The 18,932-nt window shown below is 47.0% G+C and overlaps 1 protein-coding gene across 2 annotated transcripts in view; it reads left to right on the forward strand.

Annotated features, from left to right (window-relative positions):
• PEMT (phosphatidylethanolamine N-methyltransferase) overlaps positions 1 to 18,932 on the forward strand; it is a 101,935-nt gene that overhangs the window by 69,686 nt on the left and 13,317 nt on the right. For both annotated transcript variants that reach the window (XM_083711851.1, XM_083711850.1), the window contains exon 5: positions 13,737 to 13,848. In XM_083711851.1, the coding sequence (XP_083567977.1) occupies positions 13,737 to 13,848 (112 nt within the window). The remainder of the gene's footprint in view (positions 1 to 13,736; positions 13,849 to 18,932) is intronic.

Below are 18,932 nucleotides of genomic sequence, written 5' to 3' on the forward strand. Positions count from 1 at the left end.
AAACCAGCTCATGTCAAAAGCCTTCCAGAGGGCATGGGGTTAATGAGGGGCACCAGAGTGGGCAGAGTGGGCAGGGAGGACAGCTGAGTTCCACATGTGGGTCTGTGTCAGGGCGCAGGTCAGCACGTAGAAGCAGGGTCCATTGTCAGTGAAGTTAGCTCTTTATTCGAGGAAACGGCATGCAAATCGGCAAAACATCCCAGTAGGACTTGCCCAGTGTTTTGTTTCTTTTCCTGGGGGAATAAAGGGGTGCACATACCCCTAAACATTTTGTGAATCTAATGAGAGAAGAAACTAAAAATAAAAATTAGTTTCTTCTCCTTCACGGTGAATTGTCAGTGTGTGAAGCAGTGTGGAATGTGTGGAGCTAATATAGGGGTAGGCAACCTAAGGCCCAGGAGCCGGATGCGGCCCAATTGCCTTCTAAATCCAGCCCGCGGACGGTCTGGGAATCAGCGTGTTTTTACATGAGTAGAATGTGTGCTTTTATTTCAAATGCATCTCTGGATTATTTGTGGGGCATAGGAATTTGTTCACCCCCCCCATATAGTCCAGCCCCCCACAAGTTCTGAGGGACAGTGGACTGGCCCATGGCTGAAAAAGGTTGCTGACCCCTGAGCTAATACATGTTCTTTGTACTTTTGTCCATTTACTGTATTTATTTTTCCTGATTTGAACTATATAGTGGTACCTCGGGTTACATACGCTTCAGGTTACAGACTCCGCTAACCCAGAAATAGTACCTCGGGTTAAGAACTTTGCTTCAGGATGAGAACAGAAATTGTGTGGCGGCAGTGCAATGGCAGCAGCGGGAGGCCCCATTAGCTAAAGTGGTGCTTCAGGTTAAGAACAGTTTCAGGTTAAGAACGGACCTCCGGAACGAATTAAGTACTTAACCTGAGGTGCCACTGTAAAATGGTTATTTTCTTGAGTCAAAACGAAAGTGCCCCTAAACATTTTTTAGGGGGGGGAGCACTGATCTTTCCCCTATAGAGCAGTTGCCAGGACTGACGATCCCTGCCTTCCACGCTTTCTAAGGCTCCTCTTCTCCCAGATGTTTCCCAAGCAGTCTCAAACTGCCCCTGCGCACCTCTGGTCTCTGTTCTGCTCTCATTAATCTGCATGTTCTTGGGGAGAAGGGAGCTTTTTGCAGCCACAGAGGGAGACCCCCCAGGATTCCTCAGCTGCCTCTTGACCTGAGCTGTGAGTGTTTGATCTATGGAACTCGCTGCCACTGGAGGCAGCAATGGCCACCAGCTTGAAGAGAGGGCTGTTGATGGCAGCTAGCCCCACCAGTTACTCTCTCCCCTTCACAGCTGGAGGCAGCAATGCTTCTGAATACTAGTTGCTGGAAACCCCAGGAAGGAAGAATGATCTTGTCCTCATAGCCTGCCTGTGGGTTTCCGGGTTGGCCACTGTGAGAACAGGATTCTGGACTTTTTTGGGCCACTGCCCTCACCCGGCAGGCTCGCCTTGCGTTCTTAAAATGTGCCCCTCTCGTCTCCTCAAGAAAAGTGAACTAGAGCCCTACTCGCACATCACTCCCATGTAGGGTAAAAAACAAAGGTAAGGTAAAAGACCCTTAGATGGTTAAGTCCAGTCAAAGGCGACTCTGGGGTTGCAGCGCTCATCTTGCTTTCAGGCCGAAGAAGCCAGTGTTTGTCCTCAGACAGCTTTCTGGGTCATGTGGCCAGCAGGACTAAACCACTTCTGGCACAACGGCACACCTTGTCGGAAACCAGAGCGCACAGAAACACTGTTTACCTTCCTGCCACAGCGGTACCTACCTATCTACTTGCACTGGTGTGCTTTCGAACTGCTAGGTTGGCAGGAGCTGGGACAGAGCAATGGGAGCTCATTCCGTTGTGGGGATTCGAACCGCCGACCTTCAACGAGGTCACCTTTTTAACTTCTCCCAGACTGGTGACCCCACTCCACCCCTTGCGCAAAGATCCCTGGTTGTGCATTGAGCTCCCTTTGGCAACAACCACACTGGAGGAGGGAGGGAGGAGAGTTGACGACATGGAGCGAGGCTCAAGGCACAGAATCCGTCCCAATGCAGAAAGGCCCTACTTAAAGAGTCTTTGGGATAGGACGGCAGCAGAGACTGTGCAAACACCTGGCTAGAATAATACATGCAATGATGGGGTTTCTGTGCCCGCCAGATGTTTCTGGAAAGACGCTGCCATCCCCTCTGTCCATTGGCGATGATGGCTGGGGCTGGTGGTAGTTCCCTCACCTGAAGGACACCAAGTTGGCTACTGCTGTTTCCTAATGAGGCAATTAGAGCTGTCTCTTATATATCTTAGGATTAAAGCACTTAGCAACGGCTGGGCACCAAGGGTTCTTTAATGTAGGCTGAAAGGTTGGAGAGGCACATCGTGAATCACTCTTACTAAACCACTTCTCTGTGGCTTCCTAATTTCCTTCACAGTAGGGGTAGCTCAAGGCCTCAATTTTGCAGCAGTTGGGGATCTTCACTTTGACCTCATGTGGGCCCATTTTCTTTCTTGAGTGCTGGCTAATTTTGTGTGTGTGCTTGAGCCAGTCAGTAGGGCAGCTCACCAGCACTGCCCTCCTCATTGTTCCTCCACAATTGGGCCCATTGTGACAGGGGCTGGCACGCCCTGGAATCCTACTTTCCAACGCCTAGTTTTCGCCGAGATGCTTGCCCTATTTTCTGCCGTTCCTCTTGGTTAATGTGTTCTTGGAGGGGAGTAATGAGGTTTTCGTGGCAAAGGTGCAGGCAGGAGAGTGTGCTTATGAGTCGCGACCATCTCAGCACTGTGTTAATAGTATTTATTCCCGCTGTAAACACGTAAAAAAGCCAACAACTGACAAAGATTTTGTGGCACTGTGACTGGAGCAAAACCACCGTGTTCTCTCCTTTTCCCTTGTTAAGTTATTAGTAAGAGAGATCGCAAATCAGCTAAGACTCAGTGGGCAGCTGAGTCCACAGAAAGGTGGAAGGACTTGGTGCCTCAGATTTCCTGACTAGAAAAGCGGTACCAATCTTGTGTGGTCGTTTGCATTAGTACCAAAATGGAGAGACCATCAGAACCCTTTTGACACAAGTAACCTGTATTTCTGGGCCTGAAGAAGGCTTAACTCAGGGGTAGGGGATTTCATGCCTGGAGACCAAATGTGGCCCTCCAGACCTTTCTATGTGGTCCTTGAAACCCTCCCCAGAGCATCTCCCTGACTGACTCTGCTTCGTAGCTTCAGTGCCTTTTGTCGGATGACAAACTCTGATGAATGTGGTGTGTAGAAACTAGCCTTTTGTACAAACGAAACATTTGTTGCTGTGCTCAGTTTTGCCTCTGGCATGCGGCCCCCAAAAGGTTCCCCAAATAGGAATGTGGGAGCCAGTGTGGTTTAGTGGTTAAGAGCGGTAGTCTCGTAATCTGGTGAACTGGGTTCGCGTCTCCGCTCCTCAACATGCAGCTGCTGGGTGACCTTGGGCTAGTCACACTTCTCTTGGGCTAATCACACTTCTCTCAGCCCCACTCACCTCACAGAGTTTTTGTTGTGGGGAAAAGGAGATTGTTAGCCGCTTTGAGACTCCTTAAAAAGGTAAAGGGACCCCTGACCATTAGGTCCAGTTGTAACCAACTCTGGGGTTGCGGCGCTCATCTCGCTTTATTGGCCGAGGGAGGTGGCATACAGCTTCTGGGTCATGTGGCCAGCATGACTAAGCCACTTCTGGTGAACCAGAGCAGCGCACGGAAACGTCGTTTACCTTCCCGCCGGAGCGGTACCTATTTATCTACTTGCACTTTGACGTGCTTTCGAACTGCTAGGTTGGCAGAAGCTGGGACTGAGCAATGGGAGCTCACCCCGTCGCAGGGATTCGAACCGCCAACCTTCCGATCGGCAAGCCTTAGGCTCAGTGGTTTACACCACAGCGCCACTCTATTCTTCCTTGGCCAGATCACATCTGGAATACTGTGTCCAATTCTGGGCACCAGAATTTAAGGAGGATGTTGACAAGCCGGAAGGTGGGCAGAGGAAACCAAGCCTCTAGAGGAATGGCTGGTGGTATGTTTAGCCTGGTAAGGAGAAGACAAAGAGGAATTATGATAGTCATCTTCAAATATCTCAAGGGCTGTCACATGGAAGAGGGAGCAAGCTTGTTTTCTCCTGCTCCGGAGGGTAGGACTCGAACCCATGGCTTCCACTTACAAGAAAGGAGATTCTGACTAAACCTCAGGAAGAACTTTTTGTAGGTAAGAGCTGTTTGACAGGGGAACAGTCTCCCTCAGGAGGTGGTAGACTCTCCTTCTTTAGATGTTTTAAGCAGAGTTTGTCAGGAGTGTGTGCAGGAGCCAGGCCCTGTGACCAGTAGGGCTTCGCAGGACTGGGGCCTTCCTAAGTTTGTTCTGAAGAGGCAAGATGCGGCCGCACAGGTGAGGCCGCTTGGTAACTCACAGCACCTGGTGGCAAGAGCCAGGAAGGGATATAAGGTCAGCATTTCCCTTCGGCTCTTTGCCACAGCAACACGTTTCCTGCCTTGCTGTGTTTGGCTTCTTGCTTCCTGATCCTTGGACCTCGGCTCCTTGACTCCTTGCTTCTTGACCCTTTGACTCCGTGACTCCTTGCTTCTCAACCCTCGGACCCTAGACTTCATGACTCCTTGTTTCTCGACCCTCATTCCTGCTCCCACCCCACCATCTTGCCCCCGGTCCTGACATCCTCAGCCGGGACTTCGATCGCCCGTAGACTGGACCATGACAGAGGTTGGGTGGTCATCTGCCATGGATGCTTTAGCTGGACGTTGGACTGGATGACCCTTGGGGTCCCTTCCAACTCTATGATTTTATTATTCCTCCCCCCCCCCCCCCGCTTTTAAATGAAGGCTTTTCCAGTAGATCAAAACCAGAAACCTTGGACCAAAGTTGGCACCTCATGTGGTGTAGCAACAAATGATCTGACAAGCCATTTCTCTCAATCCTTACTGGCAGCGTATCTCAAGAGAAGGCCTCTAACCTTCTCACAATGACCAAGCGGGTATTTACAGGAGGAGCTGAACAGCCCTCTCCCCGGCGTTGGCACACAGAGACATAAGGCCTCCAATAGCCATCTTGGCTACCAGCCATTGATATCGCCATATCCTCTGCAAATTTGCCTAATTGTCTATCCAAGCCATCCAAGTTGGGGACAGTCTCTGCCCCCAGTGGGGAGGGAGTTCCGCAGTTGAATGCTGTGCTGTGGGAAGAAGCCCTTTCTTTTTCCTGTCCCAAATCTTCCAGCGGTTTAGCTTCGTTGGGTCCCAACAAGCTCTAGTGGGAGAGGGAGCAAAATGTCTGTGTCTCCACTTTCTTTTTCAAAACATACAGAAATGGGGCAACGTCTTTGTGGATCTTCAACATCTTCTCTAATTTGGCTCCAAGAACTCGTGCAAAAGCACAGGCTTGGACTTCTCATCGTGCACAGGAGTTTGTTTCTCCCTCCTTCCCACAACCCCTCTCCCCAAACTCACATATTGATGGACAACACGGACACACTCAAAAGCTTGTTCCCTTCCTTGTGACTTATTTCCACTTAAGGCACTGTTGGTTTTGGTCCAGCACAGCTGCCTGCAATTTTTTGAGAGCACAAAGCTTAGCAACTGCTTTCTCCTTATCCGTACTTTCCTCTCCCTCCCCCCCCCCCATAATACTTTGTTCCCTTTGTACTTTTGTTTCCTCCTGCCTGACTTCAAAAGATTTGTATATTACCGGAATTATGTTCTGGAATTCTGCAGAGATAAGAGGCTGAGGATGTGCAACCCATGTCAGGAATCAAAACCTCTCTGAAGCATCCGTACGCACCGAAGAAGCTGATATTACGGGGAGGAAAAGAGCAATTTTCTTGCAGGAAAACAGAATAATGATCCCTCTGTTGAGAGCAAAGTAGCATCAGATGTGTTGCCAGCCTGCTCTTCAGGCTCCAGCAATCAGCAGATTTGGCGTCAGTAAATCTATAAGATTTGTATTGGGTTATTTCTCCCCACCTTCGGAATTGGAGAAATATTCCCTCTCTCCCTCCCACCCATTCTTCAGGCTTAATGAATTGAAACTGAGGGAGTTTGGCTTCCTCCAAAGAACCCTAGGAACTGTAGTTTGCTTGTTTTTTCAGATAAATTTTATTAAATTTCCAGAAATTTCACATATACATTCCAATACATAATGATGTTGTTGTTGTTGTTGTTTAGTAGTTTAGTCGTGTCCGACTCTTCGTGACCCCATGGACCAGAGCAGGCCAGGCACTCCTGTCTTCCACTGCCTCCCGCAGTTTGGTCAAACTCATGCTGGTAGCTTCGAGAACACTGTCCCACCATCTTGTCCTCTGTCGTCCCCTTCTCCTTCTTTCCCAACATCAGGGTCTTTTCCAGGGAGTCTTCTCTTCTCATGAGGTGGCCAAAGTCTTGGAGCCTCAGCTTCAGGATCTGCCCTTCCAGTGAGCACTCAGGGCTGATTTCCTTCAGAATGGATGCGCTTGATCTTCTTGCAGTCCATGGGACTCTCAAGAGTCTCCTCCAGCACCATAATTCAAAAGCATCCATTCTTCGGCGATCAGCCTTCTTGATGGTCCAGCTCTCACTTCCATACATCACTACTGGGAAAACCATAGCTTTAACAATACGGACCTTTGTCGGCAAGGTGATGTCTCTGCTTTTTAATATGCTGTCTAGGTTTGTCATTGCTTTTCTCCCAAGAAGCAGGCGTCTTTTAATTTTGTGACTGCTGCCACCATCTGCAGTGATCATGGAGCCCAAGAAAGTAAAATCTCTGCCTCCATTTCTTCCCCTTCTATTTGCCAGGAGAAGAAATGGAGGCAGATATTTATTTTACTCTGTCGACTTCCCATCCCATTTTCCACGGAGTTTTTTCTCCTCCCCCTTGCAGCACTCTATCTTCTCTTTCTTATATCATAACAATAATAACAATAACCTCTGATTCCTTCTGTTGCTCTTAGTTCAAATCCTGATTGTGAATTCCATCACGCCGAAATATTTAAATAGTCCAGGAGGGGGACAAAGGCTTCCATTCTTCCATAAAGCAATCATCCTTAAGGTCTCTTCTTTTTAGCTGTTAACTTGTGCCAATTCAGCATCACTTTACTTATTCATCGTTCCTTGGTGGGGAGTTCTTCATCCTTCAGGAACAGTAGTTTCTTAAGAGTAAACAGAGGTGCATGTCTGCACACGCACGTGGCGTGATTGAGTGCTTCTGCGCATGCGCAAGGTGTGCAGAGCGCTTCTGGACATATGCGTGCTGCGAAACCTGGAAGTATACACTTCCTGGTTTGCCATGGCCATAACCTGAAGATTTCATATCCAGAAGGATACATAAGTAGAGGTACTTTAAATCTATGGTACAGATATGACTGATAGATTATTATTTTTTAAGATGCAATCCATTTCGAGCAAAGCCTCGATCCTTTTCAAAGGCAGCCCACGTATTGCACGTCACAGTAATCCGAGGGGATGTAACTTAATACATAGGTCACTGTGGCCAGATAGGATATCTACTCAGCAGCTGCTCTTGGCATTCAGATCATTTCAGTTCAAGGGTCCTTGAAACCACCCACAGACCCTGTTCATCTGTCTGAACTTTCTAAGCGCTGTGCCTGGACACGGGTTTCTATTATAGGCCCTTTGAATGTTTCCAAGAAAAGTGAGATGTCGAAAGGTTGTGCCTGGCCAAGTGGGGGAGGGAAAGAATGCAGGAATCTTAATGAGTTCTCTCTCTCTCTCAACAAATCAAGGATTCTAAAGTCCACTGGATTTCAAAAGTGCTTTCAAAAAGTAGAAATTATGGCCTTGGAGTGAGTCACGTAAAACACGACCCGGTTCGTTTTGCCCCCCTCGCGCTACGAAGTTGACACTTCTTTTCAAATCTGTGCTTAATTGACATTAGCAAAGTGTTTCCAGATAGCGGGCTAAAAGGCAGCCACCGAGAGAACAAAGCGCTGTAATTTGTTACTATTACTACCTGGGTCAAATTGTCAATTTCCCTGGCCTCATGCCGTGTAAGAAACACATTTCAACTTCCAAGAATGAATGGCCCCCTCTCCGATTAAACACACACACACACACACACACACACACACACACAAACACAGGGTCGTTGCTATAGGCGGCTAAGTGGGCTAATGACATAGCAGGGGGGAAATGTTTTACCCACCAGAGACAATTGCTTTCTGTTGCCTGGCAATTAGAGCTGCAGCCGGCTGAGTCATACTTTAGATGGGCTTGGCTGGTATTGTGTGTTTCCACTCGGAATGCCAAAAAAGCCACCCAAATGCTTGTTTCACGGTGTTGGGCCAGGTGGTTTTTGCTTGCCATTTTTGGGGGGGTCAGTTTGTAGCAGGAAGGGATCTGGGAAGCACAAGAGTTCCTTGTGATCAAACACCCGGAGCCCAAGCTGCAGCGCTTGGCTACCATCTCGTCCCATCAGCGTCTCCCTCTAAGTTAGGAAATAATTGTTTCCTCTCCTGTGCTTTTATCGCACCTGTGGATTAGTCTGCCATGCAAATTACGGGTCACTTAGGAAAATTTCTAAAATTTAATTTTGGAACACTCAGTTTGCAGTTTTCATATCCCCTTTAGTTCATTTTGCATCTCTCCCCTCTCGGTGTTACCAAAAGGGTGTGGTCAGATCTGTCAGTTTCAGCTTCGCATTTTTCCCGGCCTCCATTTCGTTTCTCCACATTTCCACATCAGTTTGCAATAAATATAATAAGAATAATAATGATGATAAAATACTTTTGGAAACCTATCAGGACTTTCTTGCAATATGCACCTTCTTGCAATATGCAAGCTCCCCCAATCAACACAGTTTTGCAAAGTCCGTTTTTACTAATATAACACATTTTAGTTTGTTGTTTTTGCTGGTGTAGGCACACTTTACCATACTGTATGCATTTATATACGTATATATTACCTGACTAGAGAACAGCATTGCAGAATTCAAAGAACTGCAAATTCCAAAGGGTGGCTGTGTTTCGGTTTACATATCATTTCTGAAAGTGTGGGTAGGTTTGTCTTTAAATGCAAACTTAATTGAATACCTGTATACTTGAAAGAATGTCTCCACCCCCGTTGTTCAGCCCAGACACTGAGGTCCAGCTCCGAGGGCCTTCTGGTGGTTCCCTCACTGTGAGAAGTGAGGCTACAGGGAACCAGGCAAAGGGCCTTCTTGGTAGTGGCACCTGCCCTTTGGAACACCCTCCCATCAGATGTCAAGGAGATAAACAACTATCTGACTTTTAGAAGACATCTGAAAGCAGCCCTGAATCGGGAAGTTTTTAATGTCTGATGTTTTATTTTGTTTTTAATATTTTGTTGGGATCCGCCCAGAGTGGCTGGGGCAACCCATTCAGAAGGGTGGCATATAAATTTGTTGTTGTTATTGTTGTTGTTGTTGTTGTTGTTGTTGTTGTTGTTATTCCCACTTATTTCCAGCATTCAGGAAGTGAGTGCATTGCTTATATGTCCAAAACTGGCTCATTCACAAACAAGGGGAGGATATCAACAGACTGAGTGGCGACCCCAAAGTTTGCAGAAGAAGGGGGGAAATTGGGGGGAACCTTTAAGGTGGGGTAAGCTCACATGTTTAGTGGCTGCAGAACCTTGGCTGACTGTGCTGAAAACTGTAGGGAGGAATGTAATGAAATAACTAACTGTGATCCTGAACAGAAGCACTTTGTACTGCAACATCTTGTTGCAGGCTCCACTTTTTCTTACATTTTTATATTATTGTTACTTTTATCATCACTCCCCGCTGGCCCCTTCACCTTTGGGGATCGGACAGGCGATAAATCTGAATCCCAACTAAGTACATAAACATCTCCCGGGCTCTCTCGCTTCTTTAGCAGCTACCCACATTCCCAGTAATTTTCCTTTCTGACCTTATCGGCCTTCTCTTCCGAAACGGACGTCTCACAACCCTATCTTGCTGGCAACAAGCTCTCTGTTATGTCCAAAGGTGGAGGGGAGGCAGAAGAAGATGAGAAATTGCTTTGCAGGAGGTCAGTGGTACATTTTGAGAAACACAGCGCAGCCAGAGCCCCAGTCAGCTTAGCAGAAGTGAGAACCTGTTCCTGGAATTGCATACCCTCCAACATTTCTCCAATGAAAATTTGTTGTTGTTGTTTAGTTGTGTCTGACTCTTTGTGACCCCATGGACCAGAGCACGCCAGGCACTCCTGTCTTCCACTGCCTCCCGCAGTTTGGTCAGACTCATGCTGATGTTGTTGTTGTTGTTGTTTAGTTGTTTAGTCGTGTCCGACTCTTCGTGACCCCATGGACCAGAGCAGGCCAGGCACTCCTGTCTTCCACTGCCTCCCGCAGTTTGGTCAGACTCATGCTGGTAGCTTCGAGGACACTGTCCAACCATCTCATCCTCTGTCGTCCCCTTCTCCTTGCGCCCTCCATCTTTCCCAACATCAGGGTCTTTTCCAGAGAGTCTTCTCTTCTCATGAGGTGGCCAAAGTTATTGGAGCCTCAGCTTCAGGATCTGCTCTTCCAGTGAGCACCCAGGGCTGATTTCCTTAAGAATGGAGAGGTTTGATCTTCAGTCCATGGGACTCTCAAGAGTCTCCTCCAGCACCATAATTCAAAAGCATCAATTCTTCGGCGATCAGCCTTCTTGATGGTCCAGCTCTCACTTCCATACATCACTACTGGGAAAACCATAGCTTTAACTTTACGGACCTTGGTCGGCAAGGTGATGTCTCTGCTTTTCAAGATGCTGTCTAGGTTTGTCATTGCAAATCGATGAAAATAGGGACATCTTATTCTACATCGCAAAGCTTCTCCCACGTTAGATCTCGCCAAACATCGACATCCTATACACATTGACGCCGGTCACCCTGAGCCAATGGCAACCTCTCCACTGAACCTACCTCACAGGATTGTTGTAAAAAAAGAATGTGTGAGGGAAGGGATCACGTACAACACCTTCAACAGAAAAATGTAATGAGTTCCTGTCAGGGGAAAAGGCAGGAAATAATAATAATAATAATAATAATAATAATAATAATAATAATAATTGTCAGGGCTGCCTCTAGGTCCCAGCTCACAGAGGACCAACGCCAGGTTGATGTAATGTACAAAAGTCTTTATTGAAGTTTGGTTTCCATTCCAACGCCAGAGCGTGCAGCCCTACGTCTTAACCTTAGATCGGCGAAGTCCCGTCTGACTCATCACCCCTTCCGCACCAGTTTAAGATCCTAGCCCTACTCCACCTCTTCCGTTGTTCTTTCCTCCTCTGGGTCCTCCTGCCCCCTGGGGTTTCCTCCTTTCTGGACTCTTCTGACGCTGACCCCCCTGAGTCTTGCCCCTCCTTCCGGCGGGCTTTAGGACCTGGCTCCCTATCCGGGCTACCTGCTGTGCCGTTCGCCTGTACATTTGAACTTGGCGCGCACGCCCAGCAGGTAACCTTCCTCCTGACCGTTTCCCCGCTCTCCGATGGAGGCGTGGTCAATCCTGACTCATCTCCTCTCGCTGGTAGTGAGAACACTGGTCCCGATTCCTGGGACTCCTCCCCCCCACTGCGCTCTGGTGGGGAAGCTGGTCCTGATTTCCAACTGCTGCTCTGGGAGTCCCCGCTGGCCCCTTCCTTCTGGGGTTTCCCCCTTGGCACCCCCCTTGCCCTGGCCATCGGCGCTCCCTTCTGTGAATCTTCCGATTTGCTGGAGAGGCTCGTGGAATCCCTCTGACCGCTGTCACTGCCTCCACCCCCCTCGGATTCCTCCTCCTCGCTCTCCATCTCCGCCCACTCCTGTGCCTCTGCTCCTGAACCCCTGACAATAATAATAATGGAGGAAACTGTGAGAATGATCAGAAACGTACCACAGAGCAAATCCTCAGTGGGACATAGTTTTGAGTAAAAATTCTTAGGATTGCAGTGGAAGGCTATTTTTCTAATAATAACAATTTTCTTATACATAGATATCCAATCCAAATTTGCATTGATTGACTCTCCCCACCCCCCTGGTTTCCAATTGTCCCTTTATAATTTCCATTGCATCTACTTATTTCTCCATTTAATTTCCAATTATTTTTCACATCGTAATTCTACCTTCAGTTCATAAATGCTACAACAATCCTGCTAATGTTTCCACGTTCTCACAATGTTCTTTAAAATAATCTATAAAGTTTTTTCACTCTTGATTAAATTTTCATTCATCTTGGTGCCTGATCTTCACGGTTAGTTTTGCCATTTCGGAATAGTCTATCATCTTAGTCCTCCATTCTTCTTTCGTTGGTATGGTCTCTTTTTTTCCAATTCTGGGCAAGTAACGTTCTGGTAGCTGTGGTTGCATACATAAATAATCACTTTAGCTTCTTTGGTACTTCATCTCCTAATATTCCTAGGCCTCTGGTTTTTTAACAAGCATATTTTTGAACGTCTTTTTCATTTCATTATATATCATTTCCCAGAAGCCTTTACCTTTTTACATATCTACCACATATGGAAAAAGTACCTTCTTTTTCCTTACATTTCCAACATAGATTAGATGAGTTTTTTATATATCTTAGCAAGCTTTACAGGTGTTAAATACCATCTATACATCATTTTCATATAATTTTCTTGCAGTGAGCTGCATGCTGTAAATTTAAATTTTTCTTTCCACAGCTTTCCCCGTGATTCCAAGTGGTATATTATACCCTATATCTTATGACCAGAAGGCTGCACAGTCTTTACCCGGTTACCTGTGAGTAGGCTCCATTGACTACAATGGGGCTTACTTCTGAGTAGGCAGTGTAAGGCTCCATTTACAATAAAGGAATAAACGCTCCCCACATTTCCTTTAAAAATGACTGGCTGCTGAAGCGTTGCAATTAAATAAAGTGGACTGGTGACATTTTCCTTCAAAATTATAGGAAGTGGCTTCATATGCCAGCTTCACCATTTCCTTCACTCGGTGCAGGAATTTTATTTTCAGGATAAACAGGACTCTGGTTTTGCACCTACAAACACACGCACATCACTTTTAATGGAATGAATTTTATTATTACGGTCACAGACCAGTTCCGGCTCACTTACAGTATCAGGAAAATCATAAAACACAACAGGAATACGTTGAATTGCAATTGGGTGTAACAGAAACAATTCAGATATAGCGGCATTTAAAAATATATATTAAATCTTGATCACTAAAATATAACCTAAAATTGTCATTTAAAACCTTAATCATTTTGGTAGTACAGCTTGTTCCCTAAGTTTTATGGCAGTCGCACAGAACTTAGCCACCCTTCTCATGATCTCTGGGTCCTTGTCCTCTATCAGGAGTTTTAGACATTAAAGTTCAGACCCATTTGGAGATTTTTGTATAACAGGAGTGATAAATACCGAGCGTATATCCCCATAGAAACAAGACATGAGAGACAATTTCTACCTCCATCAAGCCGCAGGGGCAGACTCGTTCCACATATGGTTTACCCTCGAATGTGCCCTAACATCACTTTTAATTGTTCTCTGGGACATGGAGGGGAGGGGAAAAGGAAACGGGGACCTTCCAGGATCAAATCGGAAACTGGGATGGCCTCTGTAATGCCAGGGTGTCCCTCTTAAATTGGGACGGTTGAGCCGTGTGGAATTAAATCAGAAGTAGCATGCTGTCTCCTTGTGCATGACGGATCTTGTGGGGAACGTCTACTGAGACCTTTCTCAGGCACCTAAAAGGAGACATGGGTACCATGTTGGCAAACCCCGCCTTCATCCTTGTGTCTGTTTCTTTTCTAGGGGACTACTTCGGCATCCTCATGGAGGCAAAGGTGACGTCTTTTCCGTTCAACGTGTTGGACAATCCCATGTATTGGGGCAGCACCATGATCTACCTGGGCTGGTCCGTCATGTGAGTCCACCATGTTTCTGCTCTTTTCAAACTTATTTATTTATTACATTTGCAGTGGTACCTTGGTTTACATATTGAAGGGTAGTTCTCTAAAGCAGTGTTCCCCAACCTTGGGCCTCCAGCTGTTTTTGGACTACAATTCCCATCATCCTTGACCACTGGTCTTGCTAGCGAGGGATGATGGGAGTTGTAGTCCAAAAACAGCTGGAGGCCCAAGGTTGGGGAACACTGCTCTAAAGGATTCCGGGGGGCGTGGCCCTGTCCAAAGCCTGGGGAGGGGAGGGCCTAAGGCACACCCCCCATTGGAAGAACTCCCTAAGGAGTTCCTAGTTGATGTGCATCAGCAGGGCTCCCCCTACTGGTGGTTAACCCTTCCCGGACTTCAAGTGGACGGGCTGAAGCTGGATATAGTCAGTTAGGACCAATTGCCTAACCCAATACCGCTCATCACCTGTAACCCATAAAGTTGTGGCCTTATTTAGCCCATTAACCTTAACAATTGTGTCATGTGTCTTTATTTCCACTGGGGTGGGGACGGGAACTCGCCACGCAAATGTTGACCTACTTTGTAGAATGCATCTAGAGCCAAATGATCACAGTGCATGCGATCTCCAGAGCGGGAAAGGTGAAACGTCCACTTCCTGGTCTCCTCTATAACCGTGTCCTTAGCAGGAAGGACGCAGCGGGGGGTGGGGGCTGGGATTGACAGCGCAGGCCCAGTGTATCCTCCAAGTCACTCGGATGACGCCAGAGGAGACCGCGGTAAATAGATCAGCAATTTCACTAAATAGGAAGGTCGGCTGAAGGGACTTGGGGAAATGTCAGTACAGTGTAGAGACAGGCTGCTCGGAATAACAAAGATTCTGAGGAAAATGCAAAACATGTTCCTCAGCAGCGCATGGCCAGCTATCATGTTACTTGCACTCCATTCTCTGAAGTTTGAGGGGGTTCAGTGCATGCCCTGAATTAGTTTCCTTGGAATGAAGGACTGCTCTCTATCAAGCTGGTGTGGCGTAGTTGTTAGAGCGTCAGGCTAGGACCTGGGAGGTCAGGGTTCAAATCCCGCCCCAGCCACAAAGGAAAAGTGGGTTAGAAATGTAAAAATAAACAAAATGAAATATATAAAGTACATTAACTGTGCAAGTTGGCTGCGGTGAGTATTTTTGCTTGCAGGTGCCAAGAGTTTGGCTGTTTCCCCATTGTTGCATCCTGAAGCAAAAGGCTTTTAGCTGCTGGGTCTCTGTTCTGGTGTTTGGCCTGTCCTTATTTTAGGATTATCTGTTGTTATTAGTATTACTACCACTACTTGAGCATACCTATTAAAGCAAAGAGCACTTTCCCCATTACATGAATGTTCTCTACTGATTTGTGTTCTGCGTTAATGTGTTCCCCGCGGATAATATGAACTACGAGAGTCTTTTGTTCGTTGTTCTCTGACTGCTACACACAGGGTGTCAAATGGATGTCCCCGTTTTCATGGTGGTAGAATGCATCATCCGTGGTCAGTCGGTAGTAACCACAGGGAACAGAACAGACAGTACTTTGTTGCGTTCTCTCTAGGGCGAAAGTACCCACTCCATTTTGATGTGTTTATTTTTGAGCCCCAAACAAGCACAAAATAGTTTTGCGTATTCATCAAGCCTTTATTTTCCCCCACCTTTCAACCCAGAATCCTAGGGTGGTGTAAGAGCTGGGATGACCTTGGTGTTTATGAATTGGTGAATGGAACCTATGAACCATGTGTCCATCTATCGTGGTATTGTCTGCACACTGAACTGGAATCTACTCTCCTACATTTCAATTCGCAACATTACCTGGAGATGCTGCGGATCAAACCTTCATGCAAACCATCTGTTCTTCATGCAGACAAGTGCTCTACTAGGGAATTGCAGCTCTTGGACCGCGAGGGATGGTTTGCACCTGAGCAACGGAGCCACGAGAGCACAATGTATACCTGTATACCTGAAGGAGCGTCTCCACCCCCATCCTTCAACCTGGACACTGAGGTCCAGTGTCAAGGGCCTCCTGGCGGTTCCCTCGCTGTGAGAAGTGAGGTTATAGGGAACCAGGCAGAGGACCTTCTCGGTGGTGGCACCCGCCCTATGGAACACCCTCCCAGCAGATGTCAAGGCAATAAACAACTATTTTACTTCTAAAAGACAACTGTTTAGGGAAGTTTTTAATGTCTGACGCTGTATTGTTTTTAATATTCAGTTGGAAGCTGCCCAGAGTGGCTGGGGAAACCCAGCCAGATGGGCGGGGCATAAATAATAAAATATTATTATATTATTATTATATAAAATGCTGGACTGGTGAACTTGTTGCCTTTGGATGGACTCCAAGTCCCATCATCCCCAGCCGCCATGGCCAACAGTCAAGGATAACAGGAGCTGTAGTCTAGCAACATTTGAAGGGCCCTGGATTCAGCAGCCCTGCTTTATATATTTCATAACTCCTCTGCGTCTGCGTTTAACAAGCCTCTTTCTCTGGTTTTGAAGCATCCCTTTCTACATGTTTAAATCAGGGAGTGTCCACAGAGAGGCCCAGCGATGAATGATTGCATGCACATCTGCGGGTGCCACTGAGACCGTAAGTCGACGAGGTGGTGTTGGCGGCAGATCCGGCTCGTATGACGCACTGACTCTCTCGCACATATCTCTGGCGTTTTAATTGGCTGCTAAATGAGCCCTGCGATGAGCTGGCGATGCTAGTAAATGACCCTCTGTGAAATGAAAGCAAAGCTCATGGTGATGGAGATGATGAAGTCAGAGAGGGCTGGAGAAGTGGAAGAAGAGATATCCACAAGGCGGGAAGAGAACCGGTTCCTGAAACCACCCTGAAAGCTTGTTGTTTAGTTGTTTAGTCGTGTCCGACTCTTCGTGACCCCATGGACCAGAGCACGCCAGGCACTCCTGTCTTCCACTGCCTCCCACAGTTTGGTCAAACTCATGCTGGGAGCCACGAGAACACTGTCCCACCTTCTTGCAGTCCATGGGACTCTCAAGAGTCTCCTCCAACACCATAATTCAATTCTTCAGCGACCAGCCTTCTTTATGGTCCAGCTCTCACTTCCATACATCACTATCGGGAAAACCATAGCTTTAACTATATGGTAAGGCGATGTCTCTGCTTTTTAAGATGCTGACTTCAGCTGCTGCTGAAAAACTGGACAAGTGCAAATCCCTCTCAGAAGAAATTGGCAACAAGGAAACCCAAGATTCTGTGCTTGGCCTAAATTCTCCTCAGGAGGCTCCAAATGCTTCTCCCTTTGCTCCGAAGGCCCTATGTGGGCATCCGTATGACTGACACCATGGCCACATTCACAATGTACATTTAAAGCACTATGGTGCCACTTTTAAGTTCCCCACAAAGAATTCTGGGAGTTGTAATTTGTTAGGGGTGCTGATAGTTGTTAGGCGCTCACAGAGCTACAATTCTCAGAGTCAGCTGTGAAGTACAGACCTTCCCAAGTGCCCCTATTTTCCATGGACAGTTCCGGATCTACAGAAGCCATCCCAGTTTCTGATTTGATCCCGGAATGTCCCACTTTTTGTTAGGGCGCCCCTATTTTCATGGAGGGCATGGAGTTATTGTACCCCTGAGGCAAGGAGAGAAGTATCTATGCAACCTTTAGAAGACATCTGAAGGGAGCCCTGAATAAGGAAGGGTTTTTTAATGTTTCATGTTTTATTGTGTTTTTCTTGTGTTTTTCTTGCTGCAAGAGGCCAAGTTACAGGGAACCAGGCAGAGGGCCTTCTCGGTAGTGGCACCCGCCCTGTGGAACGCCCTCCCACCAGATGTCAAAAAGAAAAACAACTTCCAGACTTTTAGAAGACATCTGAAGGCAGCCCTGTTTAGGGAAGCTTTTAATGTTGAATAGACTATTGTATTTTAATATTCTGTTGGAAGCCGCCGAGAGTGGCTGGGGAAACCCAGCCGGATGGGCGGGGTATAAATAATAATAATAATAATAATTATTATTATTATTATTATTATTATTATTATTATTATTATTATTATTATTATTGTAGGAAGCTGCCCAGAGTGGCTGGGGCAGCCCAGTCAGATGAGTGGTGTACAGTATAAATAATAAAATAATAGTAACAACAACAACAGCAAAAACAAGAACGATGGAATAGGCGGGAAGGTAAACGGTGTTTCCATGCGCTGCTCTGGTTTGCCAGAAGCGGCTTAGTCATGCTGGCCACATGACCCGGAAGCTGTCTGCGGACAAACGCCGGCTCCCTCGGCCTATAGAGCGAGATGAGCACGAAACCCCAGAGTTGTCTGCGACTGGACCTAACGGTCAGGGGTACCTTTACCTTTACTGTTTTCATCAGAGAAATCTTGGAGGGTCCACGTTAAGCCACTCTGGGAGTTGTGACTCTGCCCAGCGTCTCTCAACCTGCATCTTGTAGTGGAGACATTTTGGGGTGGGTTGGCAGGTACAGGCAGCTTACAGTTGTGGCATCAGGCCCAGAGCTGTAACAATCATGGGTGACTTGCCCTCTGCTTTCCGTCGCAAGTGGGAATGCTGTGATTCTGTTAGGAACCAGGGCAGTCAGCTGTCGTGCCCCATCTCGGCCGCTGCTTGTCTCATCGCCGTCGCCATGGCGTCCTTCCACTCTGTGAGAACATGTTCTGTATGACTTCAATAGAAGGATGGATCCGGTTTCCCAGGCTTCAGCTCAGCATCCTCAGAACAATGTTTCAAACACTCGGGAGGTGTAATCCTTCTCTCTGCAGGATGCTGCAAACAGAACTGATTTGCCTGTCTTATTCCTCCCGATATTACCTACTTTTGCAAGTAAACAGTATCAGCATGTAATAGGGGTGGCACTTTTTAAAACAGCCCCAGGTTGTTTGCTATTGTATTATTTACTTGTTTGTTTGTTTATCACCCGCCCCTTCACCCTAGGGTGCCAGGTTGGGTTACAACATTAAAACACAATATTAAAAAGCAAGTTTGAAACAACTTCCAGTCACAAAAATAAAAAGAAGGTGGGTGCAAAAAAATATACACCCCAAGTGCCAAAAGCCAGGGTAAAGCTTTTGCCAGAAGCTGTGCAGTGAAGGTGCCAGGC

The sequence above is a fragment of the Podarcis gaigeae genome, assembly GCF_964106915.1.
Source record: "Podarcis gaigeae genome assembly, chromosome: 14".
Taxonomy (NCBI): Eukaryota; Metazoa; Chordata; class Lepidosauria; order Squamata; family Lacertidae; genus Podarcis; species Podarcis gaigeae.